General features: G+C 42.0%; 1 protein-coding gene across 4 annotated transcripts in view; it reads left to right on the forward strand.

The window, feature by feature from the left end:
- TTC39A (tetratricopeptide repeat domain 39A) overlaps nucleotides 1-12,063 on the forward strand; it is a 56,476-nt gene that overhangs the window by 13,240 nt on the left and 31,173 nt on the right. For all 4 annotated transcript variants that reach the window (XM_083619588.1, XM_083619590.1, XM_083619589.1 and 1 more), the window contains exon 3: nucleotides 11,233-11,364. In XM_083619588.1, coding sequence (XP_083475714.1) covers nucleotides 11,233-11,364 — 132 coding nt within the window. The remainder of the gene's footprint in view (nucleotides 1-11,232; nucleotides 11,365-12,063) is intronic.

Genomic DNA, 12,063 nt, shown 5'->3' on the forward strand with positions numbered 1-12,063 from the left:
TGCTTCAGAGAAAAAGGTTCCCTCTCTCTCGAGAGGGTTCCTTGTTCTCCAAATGTCAATCAGGTTCATATTATCAGTCATTTCAAAAAAGGTCTTAGGTAATCTCCCATCCTTGGAGATCACCTGTTTTTGTGCTTTGTCCATATTTGTAGAGACCACTCCGTTCATGTCTCCCATTAATATTACATTGTAATCCAAAAAGTCTATTAATGTCTCATGCAATTTCTTGAAAAATTCTGACTTCCCTTCGTTTGGTGCGTAGACTCCTATTATCAATAGTTTTTCTCCTTGTACTTGAATTTCAATTGCCAAATACCTTCCTTGTTCATCTTTAAATATTAATTTAGGGGCCAACTTCTCCTTTGCATAAATTACCACTCCTCTTTTCTTCACTTTGTCCGACGAAATAAATTCTTGTCCTAATCTTTTATTAATAAGTAATTTTCGATGTACTCTAGTCACATGGGTTTCCTGTAAACAAATCAAGTCCAATTGTTCTTTTTTTAAAATGTGAAAGACTTCTCGTCTCTTTCTAGGAAGATTCAAACCATTACAATTCCAACTTAGAAAATGCAGAGACATCTTGTTATTTATTTGGTTACCCCTCCAACAGCACCAGGGAGATCTTCTTCTGATGATTTTTTAGCTCCAAAAGATAAGTTTGAGATATCTGGTAGATTTTCTAGGTCCGTAGGTTCCGCCGTTTCCTTGAGAAGATCCTCCTCATTCCTTGTCATGAACTGTTCTTTATCTTGCACTGTTTTTATCTTAATTTTCTTTCCTTTGTAGTTAAAAGACAGGCCTTGTGGGAACTCCCATCTGAATAGTATGTTGTTCTTTCTCAATAGAGTGACCAAATCCTTGTAATGTGTCCTCGCTTCTAAGATATTTTTAGGGATATCTTTAAAAATCTGCACACGCGAGTCTTCAATTTCAAGAGCTGTTTGAAAATGTAAATTCAATATCTTATCTCTCTCCTCCTGAGATCTCAGAGTTATAAGGCAATCTCTTGGGCTCTTTCTGTTCTGTTTCCTTCCCAGTCTGAAAGCAGTTGTTATCTTAAATTCCTCCTCTTTCAAGCTGTCCTGCCAAAAGTCCAGAAATTCTTTTGTCAAATAGTCTATCAAATTATCCTTTTCATTTTCTGGAATCAATCTCAGTCTCAAATTTTTATTTTTTCTCTGTAATTCCAATAAAGACAGGGCAGCATCATGTTCTTCCAGCTTTTTACAGACTGGTACTATCTTTTCCTGTGTATTTCCTGCCGAAAGTTTTGCTTCCTCTGCCGAAATTTTTGCCTCCTCTGCAATCTTTCTAGTTATTTCATTCTCTTGAACTAATTTATTTATAGTCTCTGTATTCAGATCCAATTTTGTTGATAATTCCTTCAACTGTTTGGAATTTTCAGTGCTCTGCTTTGTTAGCCCTTCTAGAGTCTCATTTATCTTGACTAATGCCTTTGTTATTGTTACTGTATCCATGGAGGGAGTTAAAGGGGCTGCAGGTGGTACAATTGAAGCTCTTCTCTTTTGTTCAACTTTGCTCTTAGCCCTTGTTATTCTCTCCTCTGTTGGGCCACTCATATCCCAAGGTCTTTCCCACGAGAATCACTTTCAGCTGGAAATTTCCACAAGTCTGTTCCTTACAGTAAAAAATAATGGCTATTTTCCTACAGCCTCTAGATGGAGCAGTTCAAAGCTTCCAATACAAAATAACAAGAGTTCCCTTCCTAGGTAAACAAAGGTAGCAACCAAATATCCAATATCTTCCAAAATGTCAAATTGTATCTTTCCAAAGTTCCAAATTTGTAGCAAGTCAGGTCTTTAATTGTAATCCAGCAAAGCGCCTACTTTGTAGCAAGCCTCAAATGACAGTTCTCAGTCCCGGTAACTCACTCCCAGGCAGTCCTCCCCAAGGGTTTAAAACGGCAGAACTTTGCCCTTCTAAGCTTCTTTCATGCAGGTAAGACAGATCATAAATCTTCCCCCCCTGCCCCTGCCTGCTAAGGGGGGGAACTGAGTCCAATGCCTGAGTCCGTCACTTTTAAAACGCTTTCTGTCAATTGCAGCTTCTTGTTTCGATGCAGTCCGGAGAAGGCAGACTTCCTTAATTTTTACCCTCTCCGCTTTCAGCCAATTTGTAGTAATTTCCTTTTAAATTTGTTGCTCAGTCTTACTCACGGTAGTCCAATTTGTAATCCAAATGTCAGGAAGAAGTCGGCGCTCTCCGTCAATGGCGACGCGGCTTCACTTCACGGGCTGGGTAGCGGCTCTCAGCACCGCGCTCCCCGCTGCCACTCCGGAGCCTTTAAAAAGGCTCCTTTGCAGTAAAGGGGGGCGCTTAAGGTGCCCACCGAGCCTCCTTGCTCTCAGGCTTCTGCGCCTGAGATTTTAGGGGTCCCCGCTTCGCCGTAGCGGTCAGACCCGAACTCGTGAAGAAGCCTCCCTGAGCGGAGCTCAGCAAGAGGCGGCCATTAGCGCTGGCGCCAACCGGAAGTCCTCGAACCGCTGACCTTCTGATCGGCAAGTCCTAGGCTCTGTGGTTTAACCCACAGCGCCGCCCGCGTCCCCTCCAGACTTTTAAAAGCAATCCCTAAATCAGCAATTTAACATGAATTTTACTATCTAATAAGACCATTGATCCATAAAATGAAATCAGTAATCAATGTACTGTACTATAAAATAAATAAAACAGTATTGTAGATGATAAAAATGAAAATTAAAAAATTTTCTTACCTGCACTGATGATAGCCATTGTTTGGATGCGGGGCTTTTATCTATTTCCTCAGTCACACAATCAATCAGTAGCTGAACTGATCCACACAGATCCCCCCCCCCCACTGTTGCAGGAAATGCTCCCTAGAGAGCGCGTCTCCCACAGCGGCATGGGGGAGAGTTGCGAGCCTTCCAACCGGTTGGCTGGCAGGCGTGCAGCTTCTCTCCCAAGCCTCTGCAGGGATTGATCTCCTCTTGTAGCGGCATGGGGGTGAGTTGCGAGCCCACCAACCAGCAGCTTCCCTTCCTCGCAGCTGCGGGAAACACTGTGACAACCCCCTTCTCCGCTGCCGGACAACAGAAGTGTGGCACTCAAAATGGAAGTGCACCCCTGAATGGAGTACGTTCATATACCAAAAAAAAGATGCAACCCGGAACACTCATTTCTGGGTTTGAAGTGTTTGTAATCCAAAAAGTTCGTTAACTAGGCTGTTTGTAACCCGAGGTACCACTGTACTTGCAAGTTACAAAGTTCTTGAAATGCTGGTACGCCAGTTACTGTTTCTTAAAATTCTCCAATGGTTATTTGTTGCTGATTTTAATTTACAACTACTACTTCAATTTGACTGCATCTTTCCCTACTAAATTATACTTAGTTGCTATGAACAATTTTACAAAGAAGGACATAATTGAAAATGATTGTTCAAAGGTTGCATGATGTTAGCCAGCTTTGTCTCCCTATTTCCTCTCCTCCCTACCCACCTCTCCAATTTTCTGTTTTAGTCCCATGCGGAATGGGATATGGTGTACAGTGGTACCTCGGTTTAAGAACAGCCCTGTTTACGAACTATTCGGTTTATGAACTCCACAAAACCGGAAGTAGTGTCCTGGTTTGTGAACTTTACCTCGGTGACGGGAGGCCTCATTAGGGAAAGCACGCCTCGGTTTAAGAATGGACTTCCGGAATGGATTAAGTTCGTAAACCGAGGTATCACTGTACTCAATATATATGACAAAAAATATATCTTTTATTGAATTGGAATGTCACTACATTTGGCAGAGACAGCCATAATCTTTTGACTAAGCTCTGCTCATCTAGCAGCAGCAGAAGGAGCAGGGTGGATAGATAGAAAAATGGCAGCTCTAGGATATGAAAGCATATGTGGTCTAACCTGGAATAGGCAGGACATGCAAACAGATAATTCTCTTTAAATGACATCCAGTCTTTTTGGATGCTATGTGCAAAGTGGAAAATATTACTGGGACCTGGGAATTAATGAGAAAATCTGCATTTATTTAAACCTTTATATATATAAAATCATTGCATATAAAACTTGAGGGGGGGCGCCTGCAAAAGTGATGGGAGCCACATCCTTTGTTTAAAAATGTTATACACTTCATCACAGATGGTTTTGATTATTGCTTAAATGAGCCCCTGTTGAATTGGTTTAATGAGATGACTAGGTATCCTTGGATTTTACATGTGAATTTATTTCTCACTGTTAAACTACTTTAACTTAGAGAGTCAGTCAACTCCTTTTTTTGTCTTTGAATACAGAGTGATGGCCCCAAAGAGTCAAAGGGAGAAACAGGGAGCTTAATTTAACTGCAAATGAGCTTCATTATTGACACACTCCTTGTGTCAAGGGAATGGTGGTAGAAGTGGGGCAGGCATATAATAATACACAATATTTTCTTTCAGAGACATCTGTTCCTCATCATTGACTCTTTCAGTGTCCTGTGAATCTAAATGGGTTTTCACGGTCTATAAACACACACGTTCCCTCTCTTTCTCCTAGTGGAAAATACTTACTGCCTTACTTTATCTGACAGCAGGCAAGAATTTATCTTTGATAATATTTCAGGTTTATTGCTAAGTACCATTCTTGTAAAGCCGCTGAAATAACTTTTGATGCACCAGCTTTGTTAAGGAAAAAAAATACTAGCAATATGGATAGGCTGGTGATTGCTATTTCTTTTGTGTGGTGGTGTCCATAGGACGGCATCCTTGTGGAGAAGGAAAAGCAGAAGCTCACTGGGGAGCTATGAAGCATATAGCCATATCATATAAAATTAGCATATTCCATTTGTTTGATAAAATTTTCCCTTGTGCCAGAATGTTGTAGCTCCAGATACCACTTCACCTAGAGAAAATGAAGTATTAATTATATTCTGTATAATCATAAGCTGCAAAACTTTGAAGTGTGTGTGTGTGGGGGGGGAGTGATACAGGATTCAAGGAGCAAACTGCATGAGTGTGAAGGGCTTTGTAAAAATAGAGAAGTGGGTTCTGACAACACTGGTAACCCTATTGCATTTCAGCTTTTTGTCCTTTCAGAATCTCTGTATCCCTTGAAAGGTGCATGAGAGGTGGTGGTGCTTGGGGCAGTAAATGATTCCACATCTGTGAAGCCCTAGGTTTGGCATAGTTACGTTATTTATATTTCAGCCTGCCGTGTATTTGCTGAGAGAGACACTAAAAGGTAAAGGTACCGCTGACCATTAGGTCCAGTCGCAGATGACTCTGGGGTTGCAGCGCTCATCTCGCTCTGTAGGCCAAGGGAGCTGGCGTTTGTCCACAGACAGCTTCTGGGTCATGTGGCCAGCATGACTATGCCACTTCTGGTGAACCAGAGCAGTGCACAGATACGCTGTTTACCTTCCCGCCGGAGCGGTACCTATTTATCTACTTGTACTGGTATGCTTTCGAACTGCTAGGTGGGCAGGAGCTAGGACCGAACAACAGGAGCTCACCCCGTCACGGGGATTCGAACCGCCGACCTTCCGATCGGCAAGCCCTAGGCTCAGTGGTTTAGACCACAGCGCCCTGAAATAATAAGTAACTGGCTTCCTACTAGTTTCAGCCTCCGAATGACACTGTGGGTGGTTAATATCAGTGCCACTGTGTATGTTGGCTGGTTGCCTGTAGATGCAAGAGACACATAGAGATAGTGATGAATAATTGGTTGCATATTCTTTTTTAAAAAATGTTTGATGTTTTGTTGTATTTTTATATATGCTATAAGCTGCCGAGAGTGGCTAGGGAAACCCAGCCAGGTGGGTGGGATATAAATAAAATATAATTAATAATAATAATTAATAATGATATGATTGACCATTCCTGTGACTAGGTACTAACTAGAAGCTATTGGCAAGTGATTTAAGGAGTGTTGCCATTGTGTTGGTGTTCGCTTTCACGTCTCAGCCCCACTTCCCACCAGTAGTCCCATTGGAATAGATAGATAGATAGATAGATAGATTCTTTATTGTCATTACACACGTGCAACATTGCACAAGTGCAACGAAATTGGATGCCATCCCTTAAAAACAACAAAAGCAAAACAACAACAACAACCCACAAACCACATTCCAGCCACACCCACACCCACACCCATCAATCTCCCAAGTCACACTATCGAGTTACAGCATTCAAAAGGGCCACAGCTCTCGGGTAGAAACTGTTTTTCAGTCTATTTGTCCTTGACTTGATGTTTCTATATCTCCTGCCAGACGGCAGTAGTGCAAACAGACTGTATCCCGGGTGAGATGAATCCTGCAGGATGTTGTTTGCTTTCCTAAGACAACGGGAACCGTACAATTCTTCCAAGGATGGGAGAGGTTGACCAATAATCCTTTGTGCTGTGGTTATGACCTTCTGGAGCACCTTCCTCTCCCTAGCTGTACAACTGGAGAACCAAGCACAAATACAGTATGTAAGAATGCTCTCTATGGAGCCTCGGTAGAAGGACACCAGCAGTCTCTCACTCAGATTGTTCTTCTTTAAAAGTCTGAGGAAATAAATTCTCTGCTGGGCCTTCTTCACCAGAGCAGTGGTATTTGCGCTCCAAGTCATGCCCTGATCGATAGTTACTCCCAAAAACCTGAATTCCGCCACCCTCTCCACCCGTTCCCCATTGATATGCAAGGGCTGAATGTCCGCCTTTTTTTTCCTGTAATCCACCACTAATTCCTTGGTCTTAGCCGTATTAAGAGCCAGATTGTTCTCTCCACACCAAACACAGAGCCGCTCCACCTCGTCCCGATAGGCGGACTCATCCCCTCCTGAAATGAGCCCTACCACCGTAGTGTCATCAGCAAACTTGATGATTTTGTTGCTGGAATAGATGGCTGTACAGTCATACGTATAGAGAGCATAGAGCAGGGGACTCAACACACAACCCTGTGGTGAGCCGGTGTTAAGGCTAAGGGCTGTGGACATATGTGACCCTACTCTAACCCTCTGAGAACGTTCTGACAAAAAATCCAAAACCCAGAGACAGGTGGAGTTGGAGAGTCCAATCGCCTCTAGCTTGGACACCAGTCTATGGGGGAGAATAGTGTTAAAAGCTGAGCTAAAATCCACAAACAGCAGCCTCACATAACTCCCCGGCTGCTCCAGATGGGACAGAGCAGCATGGAGAGTGGTGGTGATAGCGTCCTCTGTGGATCTATTTGCCCTGTATGCAAACTGGTAGTTGTCAAAAGTTGATGGAAGACAGGAAATAATATGACGGCGCACCAGTTTCTCAAAACACTTCATGATGATTGGAGTCAGTGCAACTGGTCTGTAGTCGTTCAAACTACTGATTGTGGATTTTTTGGGCAGAGGGACAATAGTTGACGACTTCAGGCAGGGTGGGACAATAGACTGGTGTAAGGACTTGTTGAAGATCTTAGTAAAGACCCTCGCCAGCTGATCCGCACAGCCCTTCAACACCTTTCCAGTGATGCCATCAGGTCCAGCCGCCTTCCTCGGATTCACCATCCTCAATACCTTTCTCACCTCATGCTCCTCTACCGTGAATGAGGGGCCCCTAAGGGCTGGTGGCTGTAATACCGGCGTCTCAGGTGGCTCCTTCTCGAAGCGAGCAAAGAAGAGGTTAAGCTCCTCCGCCAGAATATGAGTTAGAGATTCACCTATTGGGAAAGATGATGCTTCCACCAAAAATGACCATTTTCCTCTGTCCTAGTAGGTGTCTATTTTCTCATTGAGCATGCATAAATTGAAGTTAGGATCACTCTGTTAGCTGCCTAGCTCTGTTTCCTTTGCCAAATGCTGGTGCTGACACACCAAATCTGGTCGCTTCATGCAGGGAGGACTTATGAATCTTTTAGGAACAGGTAACTCAAAGGAATACAAAAGGTTACTTTGTTCCAGCTCATAGAAGCTGATGGGCAAAAGCTATTTCAGGATTTAACAGTGTAGATGAAAGCTTCTTTGTAGTCCATATATTGTAGATTAAATGTCAGATCTAGTTATTAGGTTTCTCAAATTCTGATTTCATTGTTTTGATATGAATCAGAATAATGCACTGAATTTCCTGATGGTATTGAACATAACTGATCTGAGTGCCTGCCAGTCCTGACAGAAAAGCACTTTGCTAGCTTTTTATTGAAAGACCAAGACTGTAACATAAATGCTATTTCAAAGTTTTTATATTGCCTTAGTAAATTGAATTGGTATTCATGCATCATGTAATGCCTGTCTTGAATGCAGGAACAAGGAAGTATTTTATCTAATTTATCTAGGTTTTGTGTTTGCCATTACACACCATAGAAAATACCTGAGAAATATATAAGCTGTAGGTGCAGCACAGGAATACAAGAATACATCTTATGGAGAGAGAAAACAAAAGCAAAAGCAAAACAATGCTTTTATCTTGCCCAAACGTAAAGGTAAACTAGTGTTTCCCAAACTTCTGAGTTCATTTGTTAAAGATGTAATGAGGCTCAACCTAAATTCTTAGGAATGTAAATAAAATAAAGTAAAATAAGTCAGTATAAAATCAATACTATGATTCTATGATTATATAAAAAAGGAAACTAAACAACTGAAAAATAACAACACCTGTATACATTTTTTAGCAGTAAAACAGCATGATATGAGAATACTGTAATATTGTGGAATCAGCTTATTAAATGCAGAGGTTATTCATTGGCAAAGGAGATTCACTCTGTACATTCCTGTGCCCTTTATTTATGAGGCTCATAGTAAAGGTAAAGGGACCCCTGACCATTAGGTCCAGTCCTGACCGACGCTGGGGTTGTGGCGCTCATCTCACTTTATTGGCCAAGGGAGCCGGCGTACAACTTCCGGGTCATGTGGCCAGCATGACTAAGCCGCTTCTGGCGAACCAGAGCAGCGCACGGAAATGCTGTTTACCTTCCCGCCGGAGCGGTACCTATTTATCTACTTGCACTTTGACGTGCTTTCAAACTGCTAGGTTGGCAGGAGCAGGGACCGAGCAACGGGAGCTCACCCCGTCGCAGGGATTCGAACCGCCAACCTTCTGATTGGCAAGTCCTAGGCTCTGTGGTTTAACCCACAGTGCCACCCGCGTCCCTTATGAGGCTCATAGTTCCTTGTTAATTTGATTGCACTATACATCCTAAACTGCTTTTCAACCTCAGGCCTTTTTCTACCTCTTCTGACCCTCAACCCCAGGGGGTCAATATATGTTGACAAGCCCAAGTAGACAAGCTAATAAGTTACTGGCTTCTGTACCACTTATAACACATTTTATGATTGCTCTGTGGTATCTAACACACCAACTATCTGTACAAATATACTACAAGAAGAAGTAGCAACCTTTCATTAAATGGTTGTATTTACAAGTACCCTGATGGGCTAGTAATGGGTTTGATTTTACAGTGTCATAAATGTGAGGTGGAAAGGCTTTTGCCAAAAGGAGAAAGTACCTCTGTGGACAAACCTTAAGGGTATGCTGTGATTATCTCCAGTTTAACATATAAATAAGATCTCTTTGTGAGTCAGACAAATCCCTCTCTTCTCTCCCAATGCAGATTGTTCCCCACAGAACAGTTTGCTGTGCTTTATCTAGTGTAATTAAATGTCGATTAATAGCTCCTCCTTTCCTTACTTTGGAGACTGTAATTTAATTAAGGGTTTGCCCCATTGTTGGCTTCTGTGTTAGTGTAGCTTTGCTGAATGCAAGGTCTCTAGCTTGAGGAACTGCAGTTTGGATGGTGAGAAGTCAAATAATGGAGAGATGAGAGAACGTATATGTCTTATGGTAATTAACTGGGAGGCTACATCTTTTGGATTTAAATTTGCTTGAAGGAGATAACTGTTTGGAGAAAAAAATGCCCACAGATAAGGAGAGAAGCTGCTTTGACAGGAACCAGTAGCAACAGTCAAAACTATGAGGTTCCTAGAAGGACCATTTAGGATGTATTAGATGACAGAAGGCAGCACGCAGGTCTTTATGTGCTTTCTGACTGGTAGCCCAGTCTTTGTTGCATTCCCATCTTTCTGTTTTTTTATAGTAGTGCAAATAACTAGATGACCATATACCAGTGCAGTCAATTGTGTGAACCTTTACAAGTGGTCTAATAACAAAGGATCATAATCGATGACCCAACCCTTAAAAACATTTTTTAAGATAGTCTACTTGAGTTGCCACCACCATCCAACACTTGCAGACATACTTGTGGGGGATGGGAGAGAAAACCCATAGGAGTGGATGACAAAGGGAATACATGTTCTAAGCACTGAAAACCAAATCCAACAAAAATTATAACCAGAAAATTTTGTAGAGCAGACAGAACTTTAGTAAAAATTTGAGCTTGGTCTCTTCAGTATTTCTGAGGTAAGTACACATTTCAGTAATAGATGTTAATATTAGGGATTCCATTTCTGGTGATAAGATTTTTACTTCAGAAGGTATCCTTTCAATATGTGTTGCAGGATGTACAGACACAGCTGTTTTGTTTTCAAACATGTGCAAGGGCTAAAGTAAAGCCAAGACCATGTACCATCATGCTGCCTCTTAAAAGCAGTTCAGTATCACCTTGGCCGCCCTTCTTATATCTTTGCTTGTCTGATCCCTTCAATCTTGATAGGATTGTTGGACTGAAATTTAAGAAATGAGGTCTACAGCAAAACTGCAGTGTTTATTCTGTGCTATTCAGAGAAGCTGTTGTGTTGTGAATGGCACTGTGATGTTCAAGGACAAAGTACAGTTCTTTAAGGGGAGGGGAATCTTCAACCCGTGGACTGAATGTGGCCCTTTAGGCCTCTCTGTCCAGCCCTCAGGTTTTTCCCCAGGCCATGTCCCATCACACCTTGCTCTTCACCCTCCTAGAATGCTCTTGCTTGGCTGGAATGCGTCCTTGAAGTGTGGTAATGCCTCTTGCTTGCCTGGATGGACTTGTGTGCATGGAAACCTGGTTTTTGCATGGCTGGAATGTAGCCAACTGTACAAAGGAAAGAGTCCCACCTGTTATTCTGTACCATTTTGCTCTGGCCCTTCCCACCACTGACATGTGGTCCACAGGAGGTTGCCCATGAAGGAATATGGCTCTCGGGCTGATTGGTTTTCCAATCCTGCTTTTAAAATATCCTTCAGTGATCCTGGGTGTTGCTGCTTCTAACTCTCCACTCCCTTGACCTCCTACCTTTAAGGCCATTGTTTTTGTTTTCATTCCTTTACTCTTTATTGTGGCTTCTGTGAATATCATAGAATAGATGTATCTCCCTTTAACTTGTTTCCCACAGAACAAAGGGGAGTATGTATCATGCATTGACATATGCCACCATATTGGAAATGCAAGCCATGATGACCTTTGACTCTCAGGACATACTGAATGCTGGAAACACAATGAAAGAAGCTCAAGCCATATGTCAGAAGTAAGAACAGAGAATTATTCTAGATGGTCAAAAGCATAGAATAAGTACATAAGGCAGCTTTGCAACAGTAAGAATGAAGAAAATGTTTTAGTAGCAGAAAACGCTAAAGGATTCTTAGGAACCTTCATGTGCCACCAATAATTTTTTTTGACAGTTGGATTCCACCATGTATAAATGCAGTCATCTACATGAAAGTCGAAAGGTATAATTTTACTTGCGCTTTACCTACATATGGCCACATGTAAGCCATTTTGGAAATATTTATTTATTGTCATGCAGCCAAAATGACAATTGTGGGACTATAAACACTATAGAATAACATACCGCTTTAAACAGAGATTAATGTTTATGTCAGAAAATGCTTGAGGTGACCACATAAAGGCATTGAGTCCCAACTGTTCCTAGTCAGAAATTTTAACACATAGAAATATAATGGCAAAATTTAGTATGCCGAAATACAGTGGTACCTCTGGTTACATACTTAATTCGTTCCAGAGGTCCGTTCTTAACCTGAAACTGTTCTTAACCTTAAACACCACTTTAGCTAAAGGGGCCTCCCACTGCTGCTGCGCTGCCACCACACGATTTCTGTTCTCATCCTGAAGCAAAGTTCTTAACCCGAGGTACTATTTCTGGGTTAGCGGAATCTGTAACCTGAAGCGTATGTAACCTGAGGTGCCACTGTAATGTAAAAGATAA

The sequence above is a fragment of the Podarcis filfolensis genome (assembly GCF_964270895.1).
Source record: "Podarcis filfolensis genome assembly, chromosome: 6".
NCBI classification, from domain to species: Eukaryota; Metazoa; Chordata; class Lepidosauria; order Squamata; family Lacertidae; genus Podarcis; species Podarcis filfolensis.